This window comes from Rhineura floridana, chromosome 3 (genome assembly GCF_030035675.1).
Source record: "Rhineura floridana isolate rRhiFlo1 chromosome 3, rRhiFlo1.hap2, whole genome shotgun sequence".
NCBI classification, from domain to species: Eukaryota; Metazoa; Chordata; class Lepidosauria; order Squamata; family Rhineuridae; genus Rhineura; species Rhineura floridana.
The window spans coordinates 107,850,768-107,867,092 of NC_084482.1; the positions used below are offsets into that span (position 1 = coordinate 107,850,768).

The following is a 16,325-nucleotide window of genomic DNA, read 5'->3' on the forward strand; positions in this document are numbered from 1 at the left end:
CTCCCTCTTCTTTTTTTAAAAGGCTACATGTTGTTGTCATACTGGAGTACTAAAATGATAGACCTGTCAATCTCTAAAAACGTAATCCTATAATCTACTCAGAGGTAAGTCACATTGAGTTAACCTTGCATTACTTCCAGGTTAACGTGCACAGGGACTGCATCCTAAAGCATGAAAAAGTAAAACTGAACAAACTGTCACAAAATGACACAGGTATTTGGGAAGGTCACCTCTTACCATCTGTATCACAGCAGTCTCAAACAGGTGCTCATGATAACTGTACAACCATATTCCACACAGCAAACACAACAGCAATATGTGTGTGGTCGGGGAAACAAACTACCTTTCCCCAGATACAATTACAGTGCATTACATGCTGAGAATCTGTAATGTCAATAATAATGTTCCAAGCAACAGAAGCACAGATTTGAGAGTATATGTCTGGAAAGCACACAATAAATGGGTAACAACTGGCCTTCTGGGAAGACAGATTTGAGGGACTAGTCCTAACACATATTAGGGATGGGATCCATTGGCAGGTGCCAATTCAAAAGTATTTTGTCAGCCTAAAGGGCCAGTATCAATTCGAGTTTGTTTTGCTCGCTAGCTGCTTCTTCTACGGATCCATTTTTTCTCCTCACAAAAAATACTGAGATTAATATCAATATTTTAAATGAAATATTGATATTTTAAATGAAATATTGATAAAATATTGTTTTAATATCAATATTTTAGAGGTGGATTTTTTTAAAAACAACAACAGTTTTTGACAATAACAGCAGAAAATTACTATGTAAAAATTTGATCCACAACAATAAATAACAGAATTAATGGAAAAGTTGTCACCAAATCCAAATTGGGTGGAATTCTAGCACATCCCTAACACACATTTATGCAAATGACTTAAAGGAAATAACAGCTGGGGAGTTCTAACAGCCAGATAAATGATGGCTCATTTACTGTATAGTAATCATCCATAGATCATTACTAAACATAAGCCTTTCTAGAAGTAGTTAGCCAAGCAATTAAGCGAATGCTGAGATATCTGCTCAACATCAGCCTTCTTAAAAACAAACAAACCCAAATAAACCAGCCTTGAGGGGCCTTTCATACGACTGGGGCATATATAACCCCTTTGTGAGCAAAGTCTTCTCCATTCGGGAGCCCCTTAAAATGTATATTCTGTTGCATGCACAGACCTGCCCCTTAACTGGAAAGAATGGGGATGCCTATGCAAGTGGGACTTTCATGTACAAACCATGCAACTTTGGATTAGATCAGTGGTTCCCATCCTGGGGTCCAGGACCCCTAGGGGGGCTGCGAAGTAATCCAGAGGGGGCCGTGAACAGTAAAGAAATGAATTATTTATTAATTTTTGTAAAAGTCTTCACTCCTTCTACACTGTTTGCTTTCCACTGCTGCTGCAGATGACACCTCCCCCTTGCTCCAAACGAGAAGGGAGGCCTTTTCCTGAAGCGCCAGAGTGTCTTTCAAGTGCACTAAGGGCAGGCATCTGCCTATAAAATACATGACAGATGCCAAAGGAGGCTGAGGGTGGAGCTACCAGGAAGAAGAGGGGATTACTATCACTGATTCCTGTCTCCTTGCACTGCCGCTACTGGCAACACCCTTGCTTAGAATGAGAGGAGAGGGCTTTTTGTGAAGCAAAAAGAAGCAAGGCTGCAAAGAAAGGCTGCTTTCCCCTTTCCTTCCTGGCAGCCAGCCTGCCTTCCTGGGGGGAGGGGGTCACAAAAAATGTTCAGCTTATAAAGAGGGTCCCGTGCTCATAAAGGTTGGGAACCACTGGATTAGATTGAAGACTGCCAACTTGCATTATAATTGCTCATCCGCTAATACCAATTAAGTCAACCAAATTGCAAATTGAAACAGCTCTTCAAAAATGTAATATTAAATCCTTTGAACTATGATAAGGAGCAAGAGGGAGACAGATACAGAGTAAGAAGGCTATGAAGTTGAGAAGTTTGGAGAAAAGATTGCAAAATAAAGGGAAAGGGAAAGTTACCGGGTAACCATCTCGTCCTGACTGCCCCTGTGATATTAAATAAGGAAAACAATAAGATCAGTCAGTTGCACTGAACAGCAGCAAGACATCACAGAATATAAAAAGTCAGTGTTGATCTGGAAGAGGACAGAAGCTCTGTAGGTTTTATCTGCTCTCCACTCCCTAGGCAATAGGAGAGCAGAAGAGAGCTCGTGGCAGGGCACAGTATATCCTAATCTCATTTTATCCTCACTACAACCCTTTGAAGAAGGTTAGGTTGAGAGACTGCAGTTCATCCTCAAAGCATTATGGCTCAGCAAAGATTTAAATTCTGATTCCTCAGTCTTAAACCCCACACTGCATTGAAAAGCATTAACCCATATATAACAGCTTTTTATAACAGGCATTTTTCCCACTAAAAGGTGCAATTTCATATATCTAAGAACTAAACACAGTCTAAAGATCTAAAATTGAGTTGAAAGGTAATCTTCAAACATGTTTGTTAGTTAATGCAAGCTTCACTTTCCCCACACACATCTTCATGATCCCGTTTGATTTTGTAGTCTGCAACGCATCACTGTGTAAGTCACTGTGATGGCATGTAATCTCCTTCATTGTTAAAACATACTAAATTATATTCCAATGTTTAATTCCTTGGCTCTATCCTAATGTTATTCAAGTACAGAGTACTCCATAATTGGTAAGCTTTTTTTCTAGCTTTTTGTTTTGATCACCATCTCCCCACTTTTTGTTCTTTGTGCTACGAGTTGGCAGCAACATTAGTAACTGAGAGGTGATACATGCTTCTTAGAGGGAGAGGGAAAATGGCTTGGTTCTTTAACCTTTTACTTTGCCCTAGATTGGCCCATGGCCTAATGCTGCTTCCCATAGTGTAGATTCTTTGGTGCAAATGTGAGGCTGCAAGGACTGCACCTGGTAGAGCAAGGTCAGGTTTGGCTATTCAGTACATACATACAGTAGAGGCATATATACATTATACATACATTCAGTAGTGGGATAATTATTAGCCAATACATACTGTACTTTTTGTTTTATGGAACTCTATGCTACAAATTTCATACATCTTCTATTACAGCTCTTGAGAAGGTCATAGGCTGAAGGGAAATATGTGAGTATTTTTTACAGGCATCAGTTTAATATTAATTTGGCATCTTGATCACTGAATGGTATCTGGACCACTGTGATTCAATTTACACCTTCAAATAAATGCTCTTCCCATTTTCAGATTCTGTCTGGTTCCATAACTTAACATACTTAACAACAACCCCTTTTAGTAATGGAACCCTTTGACCATTCAAAATTCTCCTAAAAGCAAAGAGATCCATTACAATGATTTTGTTTAGCAAAATAAAAAATCAGAATTAAATATAGGGTCAGCTCTGGATATTTGAAGGTTACCTGGGGCAAAGGCAATCAATGGACTCCTCCTACCTTTACAACTGGCTCACTCCTTGTTACAATGGGTGGCTATCAGATTAGAGGAACTCCTCACAAAAAAGGAAGGTTTATCAATGGTAATTGCAAGATGAGGTGTTTAATAAACCCTTTCCAGTTATTTTATCTTTTCTTCCCTGCCTTTCTCAGGTCACCTTTAAATTAGAGATGTATGTCTATCTGTCACTCTCAGAGGGGCGCTCACGATTTGGTGTGCTTAGGACCATGGGCCAATAGTCCTATTCACATGGATAATAATAAAAACAACCCAATAATATTTATTTATTAATTATTTGATTTATATCCCACCCTTCCTCCCAGTAGAAGCCCAGGGCGGCAAACAAAAGCACTAAAAACATGTTAAAACATCATAAAAACAGACTTGAAAATACATTTTAAAAATCCTTAAAAACATTTTTTTTAAGTTTTCAAGACATTTTTTTAAAAAAAGGTTAAAAACATTGTTTTTTCTTAAACAAAAAGGTTTAAAAACATTAAAAAGCAATTCCAATGCTGATGCAGACTGCGATAAGGTCTCTACTTAAAAGGCTTGTTGAAAGACGAAGGTCTTCAAAAGGCACCAAAAAGATAACAGAGATGGTGCCTGTCTAATATTTAAGGGGAGGGAATTCCAAAGGGTAGGTACTGCCACACTAAAGGTCTGTTTCCTATGTTGTGCGTAACAGACCTCCTGATAAGATGGTATCTGAAGGAGGCCCTCACCTGCAGAGCGCAGTGATCGACTGGTATACAAGGGGTAAGACGGTCTTTCAGGTATCCTGGTCCTAAGCTGTATAGGGCTTTGTACACCAAAACTAGGACCTTGAACTTGGCCCAGTAGCAAATGGGTGGCAAGTGCAATTCTTTTAGCTGTGTGGTGACATGTTGGTGATACCCTGCCCCACTGAGCAATTTTGCAGCCGCATTTTGCACCAGCTGCAGCTTCTGGACCAACTTCAAGGGGAGCCCCACATACAAAGTGTTACAGTAATGCAGCCTGGAGGTTACCAGTGCATGGACAACAGTGGTTAGGCTATCCTGGTCCAGCAGTCTTACCAGCCAAAGCTGGTAAAAGGCACTCCTAGCCACTGAGGTCACCTGGGCCTCTAGCAACAAAGATAGATCCAGGAGCACCCCCAGACTATGGACCTGCTCTTTCAGAGGGAGTATGACCCCATCCAAAGGAGGCAACTGACCAATTATCTGAGCTCGGGAACCACCAACCTACAGCACCTCCATCTTGCTAGGATTCAGACTCAGTTTATTGGCCCTCATCCAGCCCACCACCAAGTCCAGGCAGCAGTCCAGGGCTTGCACAGCCTCTCCCGATTCAGATGTTACAGAGAAATAGAGCTGGATATCATCAGCATACTGCTGACACCTCACCCCAAAGCTCCTGATGATCTCTCCCAAGGGCTTCATATAGATGTTAAACAGCTTGGGGGACAAGATGGTACCCTGAGGCACCCCACAGCACAACTGCCAGGGGGCTAAAAGACAATCACCCAATGCTATTCTCTGAAAATGACCTTGGAGATAGGATCGCAACCACAGTGCCTCCAATACCCAGCTCACCAAGTCGGCCCAGAAGGATACCATGGTCAGTTGTATCAAAAGCTGCTGAGAGATCAAGTAAGAATAACAGGGTTGCACTCCCCCTGTCCTTCTCCTGATAAAGGTCATCCATCAGGGTGACCAAGGCCAATTCAGTCCCATAACCAGACCTGAACCCAGACTGGGATGGGTCAAGATAATCTGTTTCATCCAAGAGTACTTGCAATTGCTCTGCCACAACCCTCTTAATCACCTTTCCTAAAAAGGGGGTATTTGCGACCGGTCGGTAATTGTCGTAGAACAATGGGTCCAGGGCGGGCATTTTCAGGAGCGGTTGGATCACCGCCTCCTTCAGGGCGACTGGAACTATTCCCTCCCACAATGATGCATTGACCACACCCTGGATCCACTTGGTCAAACCCCCTCGGCAAGCTTTAATAAGCCAAGAAGGGCAAGGGTCGAGAGGACACGTTGCTGTCCGCATCATCTCAAGCACCTTGTCTACATCATCAGGCCGCATCAACTGAAACTATTCCCAAGAAGTTGCAGAAGACATTGCACTGGACACCTCATTGGGGATGACAGTAGATGTGGATGGGGCATTGTGATGTTCCTGTATTAGTGTATATATGGTAAGTGCTGTTTGAATAGAAGATACATGGTAAGTGGAATGAAAGAGGAGGGGGGAGTAAATGGGCAGTAGAATGCTGGATGATTGGCTGAGTGTTTGGATGGCTGGAGAGTATAAATGGAAGGATGACAGTTAAATTTGGGTGGATGTTAGTGGGTTGTTTTGGTGGGTTTTTTAGAGGAGATTGTGTGGAGAGTTGGTGGATGTGAGGAGAGTGTGGAGTTCGGATTAATACTAAGACCAGTACCTCAGGGATAGATGAAACCATATGCCTAAGTGCCTTTATAAAGAAATCTTGTTATCTCTGTTATTTAATAAATATATTTGGTTTACCAAAGGCCTGATCCTTGGCTGGGGTTCCACAGACCAGAAGGGAGGGTAAGGTAAATACCAAGGCTGAAGGGTAACAAATGGTGGCAGCGGTGAAGAGAATAACACCACAAGTATTCAGAGCAAACCAGGATTATCTGCATTGATACAAAGGGATTGGGACAGCTTAAGCACGCAGTCACAGAGGTAACCTGATACAGAGACTCAGGCAGAGTCTCTGGGAATACGGGTTATAGGACGTGACCGGTGGTGCTGCCTAGCAGGGGGATCTGGTGAGGTCTATGCTAGAGCAGGGAGAGAAACCATAAAAAAGGACAGTTCGGACTGGTGGAGTCCCTGGTGGTGCCTAGTGACAGGCAGTAACCACGAGCAGGTAGGAACCTGACAGGGAGAGCCAGGGAAGGGCATCACAGGCATCAAGACTGCTATGGAGGCAAGCAACGTTACCCTAAAAGTGCCATGCAAACAATTCACAGTGGGCCTCCGAAGGGTCTAAGACTCCATTTCCTGTTGATGTCAACAGACCCCTGACAATACAGAAAAGCTCCACTGGACGGCTACTTGAGGATGCAATGGAGGCAGAGAACTGGGCCTTCTTTGCCACCCTCACTGCCACATAGTAGACATGGTTATGATGTTTTACTCATGCCCAATGAGCCTCACAGCACGTCTTTCGCCACTTGAGCTCTAGTAGTTGTCCAGCCTGTTTCATTGCCCTTAGCTCACTGGTGTGCCAAGGTGCAAACCGGGCTCCACAGTGCCAGAGAGGGTGCTCAGGAGCAATCGTGTCAAGTGCCCGACGCGCCTCGCTGTTTGTCGATTCCCAGCTCTCTCAGGAGGATCAAGGATGGGGGCTGGATAAGCATCAGAGCCGGCTGCTAGAGCAAGGGGAAGAATCAGATGGTGTTATGGCTAGTGAGGACGAGGCAGAAGGGGGGGTGTTTGACACTGTGCCAGTTCCCATGGACAGTTCTTCTGCCGAAGAAGACTGCGCTCAGCTTCCAGACGCCCCCAGGGAGCCGTTGGGGGATGTCTTGGCGCGGACGCCAACTACATCCCCCTGAGCTCCCCCCTTGGCACCTCAAGTGCTTCCCCACCTCTCGAAGCTGAGTCAGCACATATCGAGGCTGTATTGCCGGATGAGCTGCAGAGGCACACCCCCTTTTGCCCCGTGCCAGATGCCGGGAGAAGCGCTTTGGTTAGAGGGAGGTTCTTCGAAGGAGTCAGAGATTAAGGGTGAAGACCTTTCCTATTTAAGCCTGCTCCCCCCTGACCAGGGTGCTGACTCAACTTCCTTCACATGCTGCAGAGTTTACCTAGTTGGCTTAGTTAAGGATTGCAGTGAGCTAACATATTGTACCTATGAAACGTATTGCCTTCGATGTTACTTTAATAAAACAGGGATTCCATCCTCGTCTCTGTCTCGTGAGTCTCGCTATGGGCAGGACAGCTTGAGTCAGCCACCATTCCTCTTCAGAGACGTTCCCATGACTGAGAACATGGAGGCGAGCGGCAGCGCAGAAGAGGGAATCCCAGTCACAGTCGAGACCTTGTACGCCGAGATCCAGAACCTCAGAGCAGTTACCCAGAAACTGCAAATCGAGAATCAAAACCTCCGTGCCTTGATCGCCCAGAGAACTGCAGCGTCAACTCCAGTCAAGTCTCCCGTGGGGCTACCTTCCTGTTATGGTGGCCAGAGTGACCAGTTCACCACGTTCTTAGCCCAGTGCGAATTGTATATTTGCGTACGTCAAGCTGAGTTTCCGACTGATGATGCGAAGGTGGCATTCATCATTAGTCTCCTAGAAGGAGAGGCGGCCAAATGGGCCACCCTGTACCTGATCAAGAACGACCCTGTTTTGCAACAGTATACAGCTTGCATGACTGTCATGTGTGAAATGTTCCATGATCCCCAACAGAAGGAGACGGTTTCCTGCCAACTGGGGACCTTGAAGCAAGGAAAAGGTTCTGTGGGGGTGTATACCAACGCATTCCGGGTCTTATCCCAAGAAGTGGATTACAATGACCCAGCCTTGATGTACTTTTACAGGAATGGATTTAGTTCGGAAGTACTGAACGAGTTAGCGCGCTCCACTCCGCCAAACACCTGAAAGGCTTGATCCAATTGTGTATGCAAATAGACAGTTGGCTTGAAGGATGGCGGTTGGAGTGTAGAACGGAAACCTCCCATACCCAGACAGCAGTACTTCTCCCCCGCGTGCGCTATCCGCCTAGCGTGGGAACTTCGACTCTGTTGGGGGAGGAGCCCATGCAAATTGGCGCGGCCAGACCACGTTTGTCGGAGGAGGAGAGGAAGAAGCGCAGAAGGGATGGATTATGTCTATATTGCGGGAAAAATGGGCACCTGGCCCAGGGCTGCCCTGCCAAGGCAGGGAAGCCTCAGCTGCCAGAAAACTACAAATCCCATCTCTCATAGAGGCTGGAGAGTTGTGAGAGAAGGAGACAACTCGGCCTCTGCTGCAACCCCTTCTGTCCCAAGGTGCTCTACTGCTGCCCATCCAAATTACTTTGTCCTCAGGGCAGAGCTTTCAAGCCAAGGCTATGATTGACAGTGGGGCCTCATCGAGTTTCATGGACAGTGGTTTCGTCCGAGAGCATGGCATTCAGATCCGAGAACTGGAAAAACCGCTGGCAGTAGAAACCATAGATGGACGGCCTTTAAAGTCGGGGAAGGTGAACAGAGCAACAGAGAGATTAGAAGTGGAGATTCCTGGGCATCGTGAAGAACTGTCTTTTTATGTGGCATCCTTGCCTCGTTTCCCGGTAGTGTTGGGAATGCCCTGGTTGGTCCAGCACAATCCAACTATTTTCTGGGAAGAGGCAGTGGTGGTATTCACCTCAAAATACTGTCATCAAAGCTGCCAGCCATCCAAGGAGCTCGAGCCAGAGGTGGTGGCTGGATTGCTTCCTCAAGAGGAAGCATCCTTGCCCACTAAGTATGAGGAGTTTTGAGATGTGTTTGATAAGAAAGAGGCAGATCAACTGCCCCCCCCCAGCCATACGACTGTGCCATAAACTTGATGCCAGGGGCGCGTATTCCCATGGGACTGTCGGAAGGCAGAGCTGGGGTCCCAATCCCGGGGAGCTGGATCCCGGAGAGTTGGGAGAAGAGTATTCGGATGGATGGCAGAGGGAAGGGGGAGGAACTTCCCCCCTTTGGAGCGAAGACGAAACAGAGGAACTGCCAGTGATAAGGTCGCTTAGCAACGGGGAGCCTGAGCCCTCCCTGGACATTCTCACGCCTCCCCCTCTTTCAGGCTCAGAGCAAGAGGGGAAAGAGGGAGGGCTGCTCACAGCCGAAAAGCGGGGAGTCAGTTTACCATCAGCCCCTCCCCTATCCCCCATCCTGGAATCGGAAACTTCAGAAGAGGAGGGGGTGATGCTTCCCCACTCACCGCGCACACGCAGACAGCTGAAAAGACAGGAGAGAAGGGGGGAAGGCGGGCAGTACCTGAGGGGCAGTTAAGGAGGAGCGAAAGATTGCGTGCCCGTTTGGCCCCTTCTTAAAGAACAGGCGGGAAGAAGTCCCTTGCTCTGTCAACTTTCTCCCAATGCCGCAGGACCTGTATCCCTGTATTGCTTCATGAGAAAACGCAGTCTTTGTTTGGACATTACCCTAATAAAACACGAATTAACTACAGCCGTTGGTCTGGTTCCTGAGTCACATCCTGGGCCTGACAGGGACAGATCTACTCCTTGTCGGAATCAGAGTTGGCAGCACTGAGAGAATTTTTGGACACCAACCTGAAGAAAGGCTTTATCCGCCCCTCCCAGTCCCCTGCTGGGGCACCTCTGCTGTTTGTCAAAAAGAAAGATGGAGAATTACACACGTGTAATGACTATAGAGGATTAAATCAGATCACCATCCCCAACAGCTACCCTTTGCCTCTCATCAAGGAGATGTTGGAGCGGTTGCGATCTGCCAACATATACACCAAGCTGGCCCTGAGGGGGGCTTATAACTTGGTGCGGATGAAGGAGGGGGATGAGTGGAAAACTGTGTTTAAGGCATGCTATGGACAGTACGAGTACCTAGTAATGCCATTCGGATTGTCCAGCGCTTGGAGTCTTCCAAAGTTTCATGAATGACATCTTCAGAGACTATGTGGATCGCTTTATGATTGTGTATTTAGATGATATTCTGGTTTACTCTGACTCCTTTGAGAAGCATGAAGCACATGTGCAAGCTGTATTGCAGAGGCTGCAAGAGCACCGTCTCTACGCCAAGCTGGAAAAGTGTGGTTTTGATCTGACCATGTTGGACTTTTTGGGGCACCACATTTCCCCAGCAGGGGTGGAGATGGACCCTGGGAAGGTTCATTGCGTCCTCACGTGGCAGCCCCCCCAAACCAAGAAGGACCTACAATGTTTCCTGGGGTTTGCCGATTACTACCATCACTTCATAGCTAATTACTCCGACCACAGATTGCCTGAAGGGCTTGGGTCCTTTCCGTTGGACAGAAGTCACACAACAAGCCTTTGAAGAGCTGAAACTGCGGTTTGCTTCAGAGCCCACCTTGTAACATGCCGACCCCACGCGTCCTTTCGTGGTTGAGACAGACGTGTCAGACATAGCCATCGGTGGAGTTCTTTTGCAACCAGCGCAGAGAGGGGGAGGTTTGAGACCCTGTGCTTACTTCTCACAGAAATTGACTGATTCTGAGCAAAATTACACAGTGTGGGAAAAGGAATTGCTGGCCATCCGAGATTCCTTTGAAACTTGGCGACATTATTCGGAGGGTGTGCAGCATGAGATTGAGGTTCGCACAGACCATCGGAATTTGGAGAGCCTCCACACTGCCCAAAAGCTTAACCAGAGACAGGTGCGCAGGGTGCAGTTTTTCGCACGCTTCCATTTAAAAATCCATTATATTCCCCAAGCCCAGAATAAGAGGGCCGATGCTCTATCCTGCCAACCAGAGTACTTGGATAATCCCACCCCGAAGTTGCTGCAGTTTATTATTCCCCCCGAGAGGATGGTAGTTGGGGCATGTCAAGATTCATGGGTGTCTGAATTAAGTGCAGCTCAAGAACAGGACTCATTTGTCAAGGATAAGCTCTCTGACTTAGCCACGCAGTCTGGTGCAGCGCAGGAGGACTTTACTTTGAATGAAGGGGTGTTATATCACAAGGATGCCATTTATGTGCCCCCTGGAGAAATGCGAGAGTCCTGCGTCAGTGCCATGACTCCCCTACTGTCAGGCATTTTGGGGTCTTTAAGACTTTACAAGCGGTAACCAGGGAGTTTTGGTGGCCCCACATGAAGAAGGAAGTGGAGCACTATGTTCGATCTTGCCCCACCTGCACATGGGCCAAATATGCCACGGGACGGCCGACGGGGCTTTTAGAACCACTCCCCACTCCACACGGCCCTTGGCGGATGGTCACCATGGACTTTGTCACAGATCTCCCTGCCTCACAGGGGAAAACCACCGTGTTGGTAGTAGTGGATGCTTTCATGAAAACGGCTCATTTCATTCCATGTACTGGGCTCCCCAATGCCCAAGAAACAGCCCGCTTGTATGTGCAGCATGTGTACAGGTTATACGGTCTGCCGGACAGTCTAGTCTCCGATCGAGGGACGCAATTTACAGCATGGTTCTGGCGAGTGATGTGGCAACTACTACAGAGTGAGCTGAGACTGTCTTCGGCTCATCACCCCTAGACGGATGGGCAAACGGAGAAAGTGAATGCGGTCCTGGAGCAATATTTACGTTATGTCAATTATCAGCAAGATAATTGGGTCTCCTGTTTACCCTTGGTGGAGTTCGCTTACAATGCCATGCAAGCTCACACTCAACAGACTCCTTTCTTTGCCAACCTAGGGTACCACCCTCAAGCCTTTGCTGTCCCTCAACTCAACCCATCCATCCTGGCGGTGGAGGAGTTTGTACAAGAACTTCAAGCCATGCAGAAGTTATTGATGGAGCAGTTGGATAGGGCCAAGAAGGACTATAAGAGAGCCGCTGACCAGCATCATCAAGAGGGCCCCCCCATCCAAGTGGGTGACAGAGTATGGCTGTCTACGCGCTATTTGCCTACACTAGGTCACTGCCACAAGTTGCAGAACAGGAGAGTGGGACCTTTTGAGGTGGAAATGCAAATCAACCCGGTGGCCTTCTGGCTGAACTACCCCCCACTTTCAAAATACACCCCGTGTTTTGTCACTCTCTGTTGATGTTGAAATATCCTTCTGACCCACATCAAGCTCAAGTGGAGCCATCTCCCCCTCTCTCAGTGAATGGGCAGGAGGAGTACAAAGTGGAGCGGATCCTAGACTCAAAGAAGCGTCGGGGGCGCCGCCAGTATCTTATACACTGGAAGGGGTATGATCCATCGGAATGTTCATGGGAAACAACGGAGGATGTTCACACCCCGGACTTGGTGAAAGACTTCCATGAAGCTTATCCGAATAAGCCCAGACCTCGGGGGTGGGTGGAAATGGTGCATGGAGGGGGGGATGATGTCGAGCCCCAGCTCTCTCAGGAGGATCAAGAAGGGGGGGCTGGATGAGCATCAGAGCCAGCTGCTAGAGCAAGGGGAAGAATCAGATGGTGTTATGGCTAGCGAGGACAAGGCGGGAGGGGGTGTGTTTGACACTGTGCCAGTTCCCATGGACAGTTCTCCTGCCAAAGAAGACGGCGCTCAGCTTCCAGACACCCCCAGGGAGCCGTTGGGGGATGTCTTGGCGCGGGCACCAACTCCACCCCCCGAGCTCCCCCCTTGGCACCTCAAGTGCTTCCCCACCTCTCGAAGCCGAGTCAGCACCTATCGAGGCTGTATTGCCGGATGAGCCGGTGGAGGCACGCCCCCTTTCACCCCATGCCAGACGCCAGGAGAAGTGCTTCGGTCAGAGGGAGGTTCTTCAAAGGAGTCAGAGATTAAGGGCAAAGACCTTTCCTATTTAAGCCTGCTCCTGCCTGACTGGGGTGCTGACTCAACTTCCTTCACACGCTGCAGAGTTTACCTAGGTAGCTTAGTTAGGGATTGCAGTGAGCTAGCACAGAGCTTGGAAGTAACTCGTTATTTTTAACGAGTTACTTGTAATTAATTACAATTTTAAATAACGAGTGGGTAATTCCATTACATTTGGCAAGTAATGGAACGACTAGTAATTTCCCTACTTTTCAGCTGCAACTTTAACGTTTCCACGTTAGGTTGCACGTTACTTGGGGGTGGGAACAACAAGGGGAAGTCAGCTCCTGGCTGTGATCGGTTAACACAAGACATGTGCCTCACACTGATTGGACCTCTGCGCAAACTCTCTCTTCCCTCGTGATCTGTGTTAGGAGGCACGAGGGAAGAGGTGAATAGGCAGGGCCTGCTAGCATCTGAGAGGAAAAAATGGATGCCGGAGGAAAAAGCCAGGGCAAGGACAACGGAGAAGGCAGCAGCAGAATGGCGAAGAGCTGTGGAGGTGAGTGACGATGATTTGTGTGTGTGTGTGCCCCCCGCAGCCCCTTCCACCCCCTGTGGCATTTTTGCCCCCCTGCCCCCCTGCGGCCCCTTCTGCCCCCCCACTTCCTCTCCTTGCCTTGCTGCCACCCCCCCATCAATCACAAGGCACTTCTGAAACTTCAGCCTACAGTCAGAGCTTGGAAAAGTTACTTTTTTGAACTACAACTCCCATCAGCCCTAGGCAACATGGCCACTGGATTAGGCCGATGGGAGCTGTAGTTCAAAAAAGTAACTTTTCCAAGCTCTGGCCTACTTCTCTTCCTTCCCCCCCTTTTTGAACTCTCCCCCTTGTTCCTATGCATACCTGTGTGCTGTATTTATCCAGACAGAGCACTCCTACCTTTTAAAATGCCGGCTAGCTTTTTATTGTATATTTATTTGAACTCCATCTTTCTTTTTATTTGTATTTTTGTCCTGTTTAATCACAAGACTGAATTGTATGTGGGACAAAAACTGTCTCAGTAATAATAATAATAATAATAATAATAATAATAATAATAATAATAATAATAATAATATCATTAGGCATATAATAAATGGCTTAAGGCTGATTTTTTTGTTCTTGGCAGAGATGAGGTGAGAAGTAGGGTCCTTGCAGCTCCTTCTCTCAGTCCCCCAGCTCTCAAACTCATGTTCTGTGAGAAAGAGAGAGATTCCCAGTCCCAGAGAGAGACAGACTGTTGACAATCTCTGCTAATATCTATACAAATGTACATAACATGCATCACCTGAACTCACATGATCTAGAGTTACCTTAGATCTTGCAAGATTTGCAAATGAGAAGCAATAGGGTTTTATATTAGTTCTGATTGTCTATTGGGCTATCATAGGTTATATGTTTTTTTCATTTTCTACGGCAAAAACTCCAACTTCAGTGGAATTTATGTGATGTGTTCTAATCATTTGAATTTGGCTAATGAATGCTTTATTCTTTCATCAGAACTTTAGCAGTAGTACTAAAATATTAATAAAAAAGAAAAGGGAAAGAAAAAATACTTTACATACATCATTCAGCTGTATTGCTAATTATAGATATAGATATAAAAGATAAACAGCATTTTGTCAAAAGTATTTTTGTCTACATTTTATACCTCATCCTTGGTTTTCCAAGCTTGGCATGGAATGCTTCTCATACAGAATTAATTTGAAATGCTGCATATTTATTATCATCATCATCATATTCAAAATAAAAAATATATGTACCGCCTTCAAGTTGATTCCAACTTATGGTGACCCTATGAATAGGGTTTTCATGAGGCTGAGAGGCAGTGACTGGCCCAAGGTCACCCAGTGAGCTTCATGGCTATGTGGGGATTTCAACCCTAGTCTCATTTTGTTCTCACAACAACCCTGTGAGATAGTAGGTTAGACTGGCCCAGGCAGGGTTATTCAGTGAGCAAAAATGATGCAAATAGGATCTCTTTTAATTGTGCCATCGACCTGCTTACTTCCACTCTGACTGGGGCATCTTGCAGCATGGGGAAGAGATGGGGGCACATCACAGCTGAAGTTCACCCATATAGGAGCATTATCTCTTGTTTATTACAGAGACGCCTGTTGCAGGTTTTGCTGCTGACAGCAGCAGTCAGTTAGTGCGGCCACTTGAGTCACAGCTTGTTGATCCTGAGGAGGCAAAACTAGAAAGTGAGGTTCAGAAAGGAGGCCCTGTGCACGAGGAGGAGGAGGGCATGAAGCAGTGCCAGTTGCCCACAGCCACATCTGCAGAACAGCAAGTACCATGGTTTGGCTTTGAGAAAGCTTGTACATTTGTGAGCCAGAGTGGGAAAAATGTTGTTGTACGATGCAATTACTGCCTTCCAAGGATCAAAAATCTGAGATCAGCTGTTTCCTCCTCATCCAATGTGAAGAAACATTTTGAGGTAAGCCTTTGCCATGCTGGTCCTCAAAGAGTGTCCATTGTCTATTTATGTTTAAATTGTGAAGTTCCTCTTCCATTTTTTCTTGGATTCATGCTTTGTTCTTCTTCCTCAGAGGGCTCACCCTGAGAAGCTGAGAGCAATTGAAGAAGCAATAAAGGCAAGGAGACGTGGCCTTCCTGAACCAATGCATGACACCCCTCCTCCCAAAATGCTGAAGCAGCAGCAGACAACCCTTGAGAGGTGGAGATCTGGCAGGGAGCCTGTCACCCAGAGCAATCTCGACAGGAGAATCATTGATTTCATTGTAGAGGAGACATTACCACTTCAGACTGTGGACAAACCATCATTCATTAATCTGGTTCGCATTGGACTCCCCAAAGATCTCACCATCATATGTGCCAAGACTCTGAGAGACAGAATTGAGAAGAGAGCATGCCACATGAGAGAAACTCTTGCAAACCGAATGGGTGCTGTGGCATATATAGCAACCACTGCAGATTGTTGGACCAATGGCAAGAAGAGTTACTTTGGGGTAACAGCCCACTGGATCAACCCAACTACCCTGAAACGTGAGGTCGGGGCCTTGGCTTGTAAGCGTCTGAAGGGGCGCCATACATACGATGTCCTTTCAAAAGCACTGCATGATGTACATGTGCAGTACAGGATCCACAACAAAGTTATGTGCACTACTACAGACAATGGCTCCAACTTTGTGAAAGCGTTCAGAGTTTTCATGGCCAAAGAACCAGTGGAAGCTGCAGGCACCAGTGACGATGATGGTGATAACCAGGAGGAGGAGGAGGCTGAGGTGGAGTTTGTGCCTATCTGTGAGATCCTGGACACAGGACCTGAGGCAGAGGAAGAAGCTGCAGACTCAGGAGAGGATTTTGTTTTACCACCACACCAGAGATGTGCTAGCCACACCCTCAACCTTGTGGCAACACAAGACATAGAGGCCATGCTTTCTGACTCCTCCAAAAGTAGTCTTCTTGGT

At 46.8% G+C, this 16,325-nt stretch overlaps 1 protein-coding gene across 24 annotated transcripts in view; it reads right to left on the reverse strand.

Moving 5' to 3' along the window:
• COL23A1 (collagen type XXIII alpha 1 chain) overlaps positions 1-16,325 on the reverse strand; it is a 586,100-nt gene that overhangs the window by 134,096 nt on the left and 435,679 nt on the right. The window contains exon 5 of one of the 24 annotated variants that reach the window (XM_061617267.1): positions 2,024-2,050. The exons of the other annotated variants lie outside the window; for them this stretch is intronic. Within the exon in view, the coding sequence (XP_061473251.1) occupies positions 2,024-2,050 (27 nt within the window). The remainder of the gene's footprint in view (positions 1-2,023; positions 2,051-16,325) is intronic. 24 annotated transcript variants of the gene reach the window in all.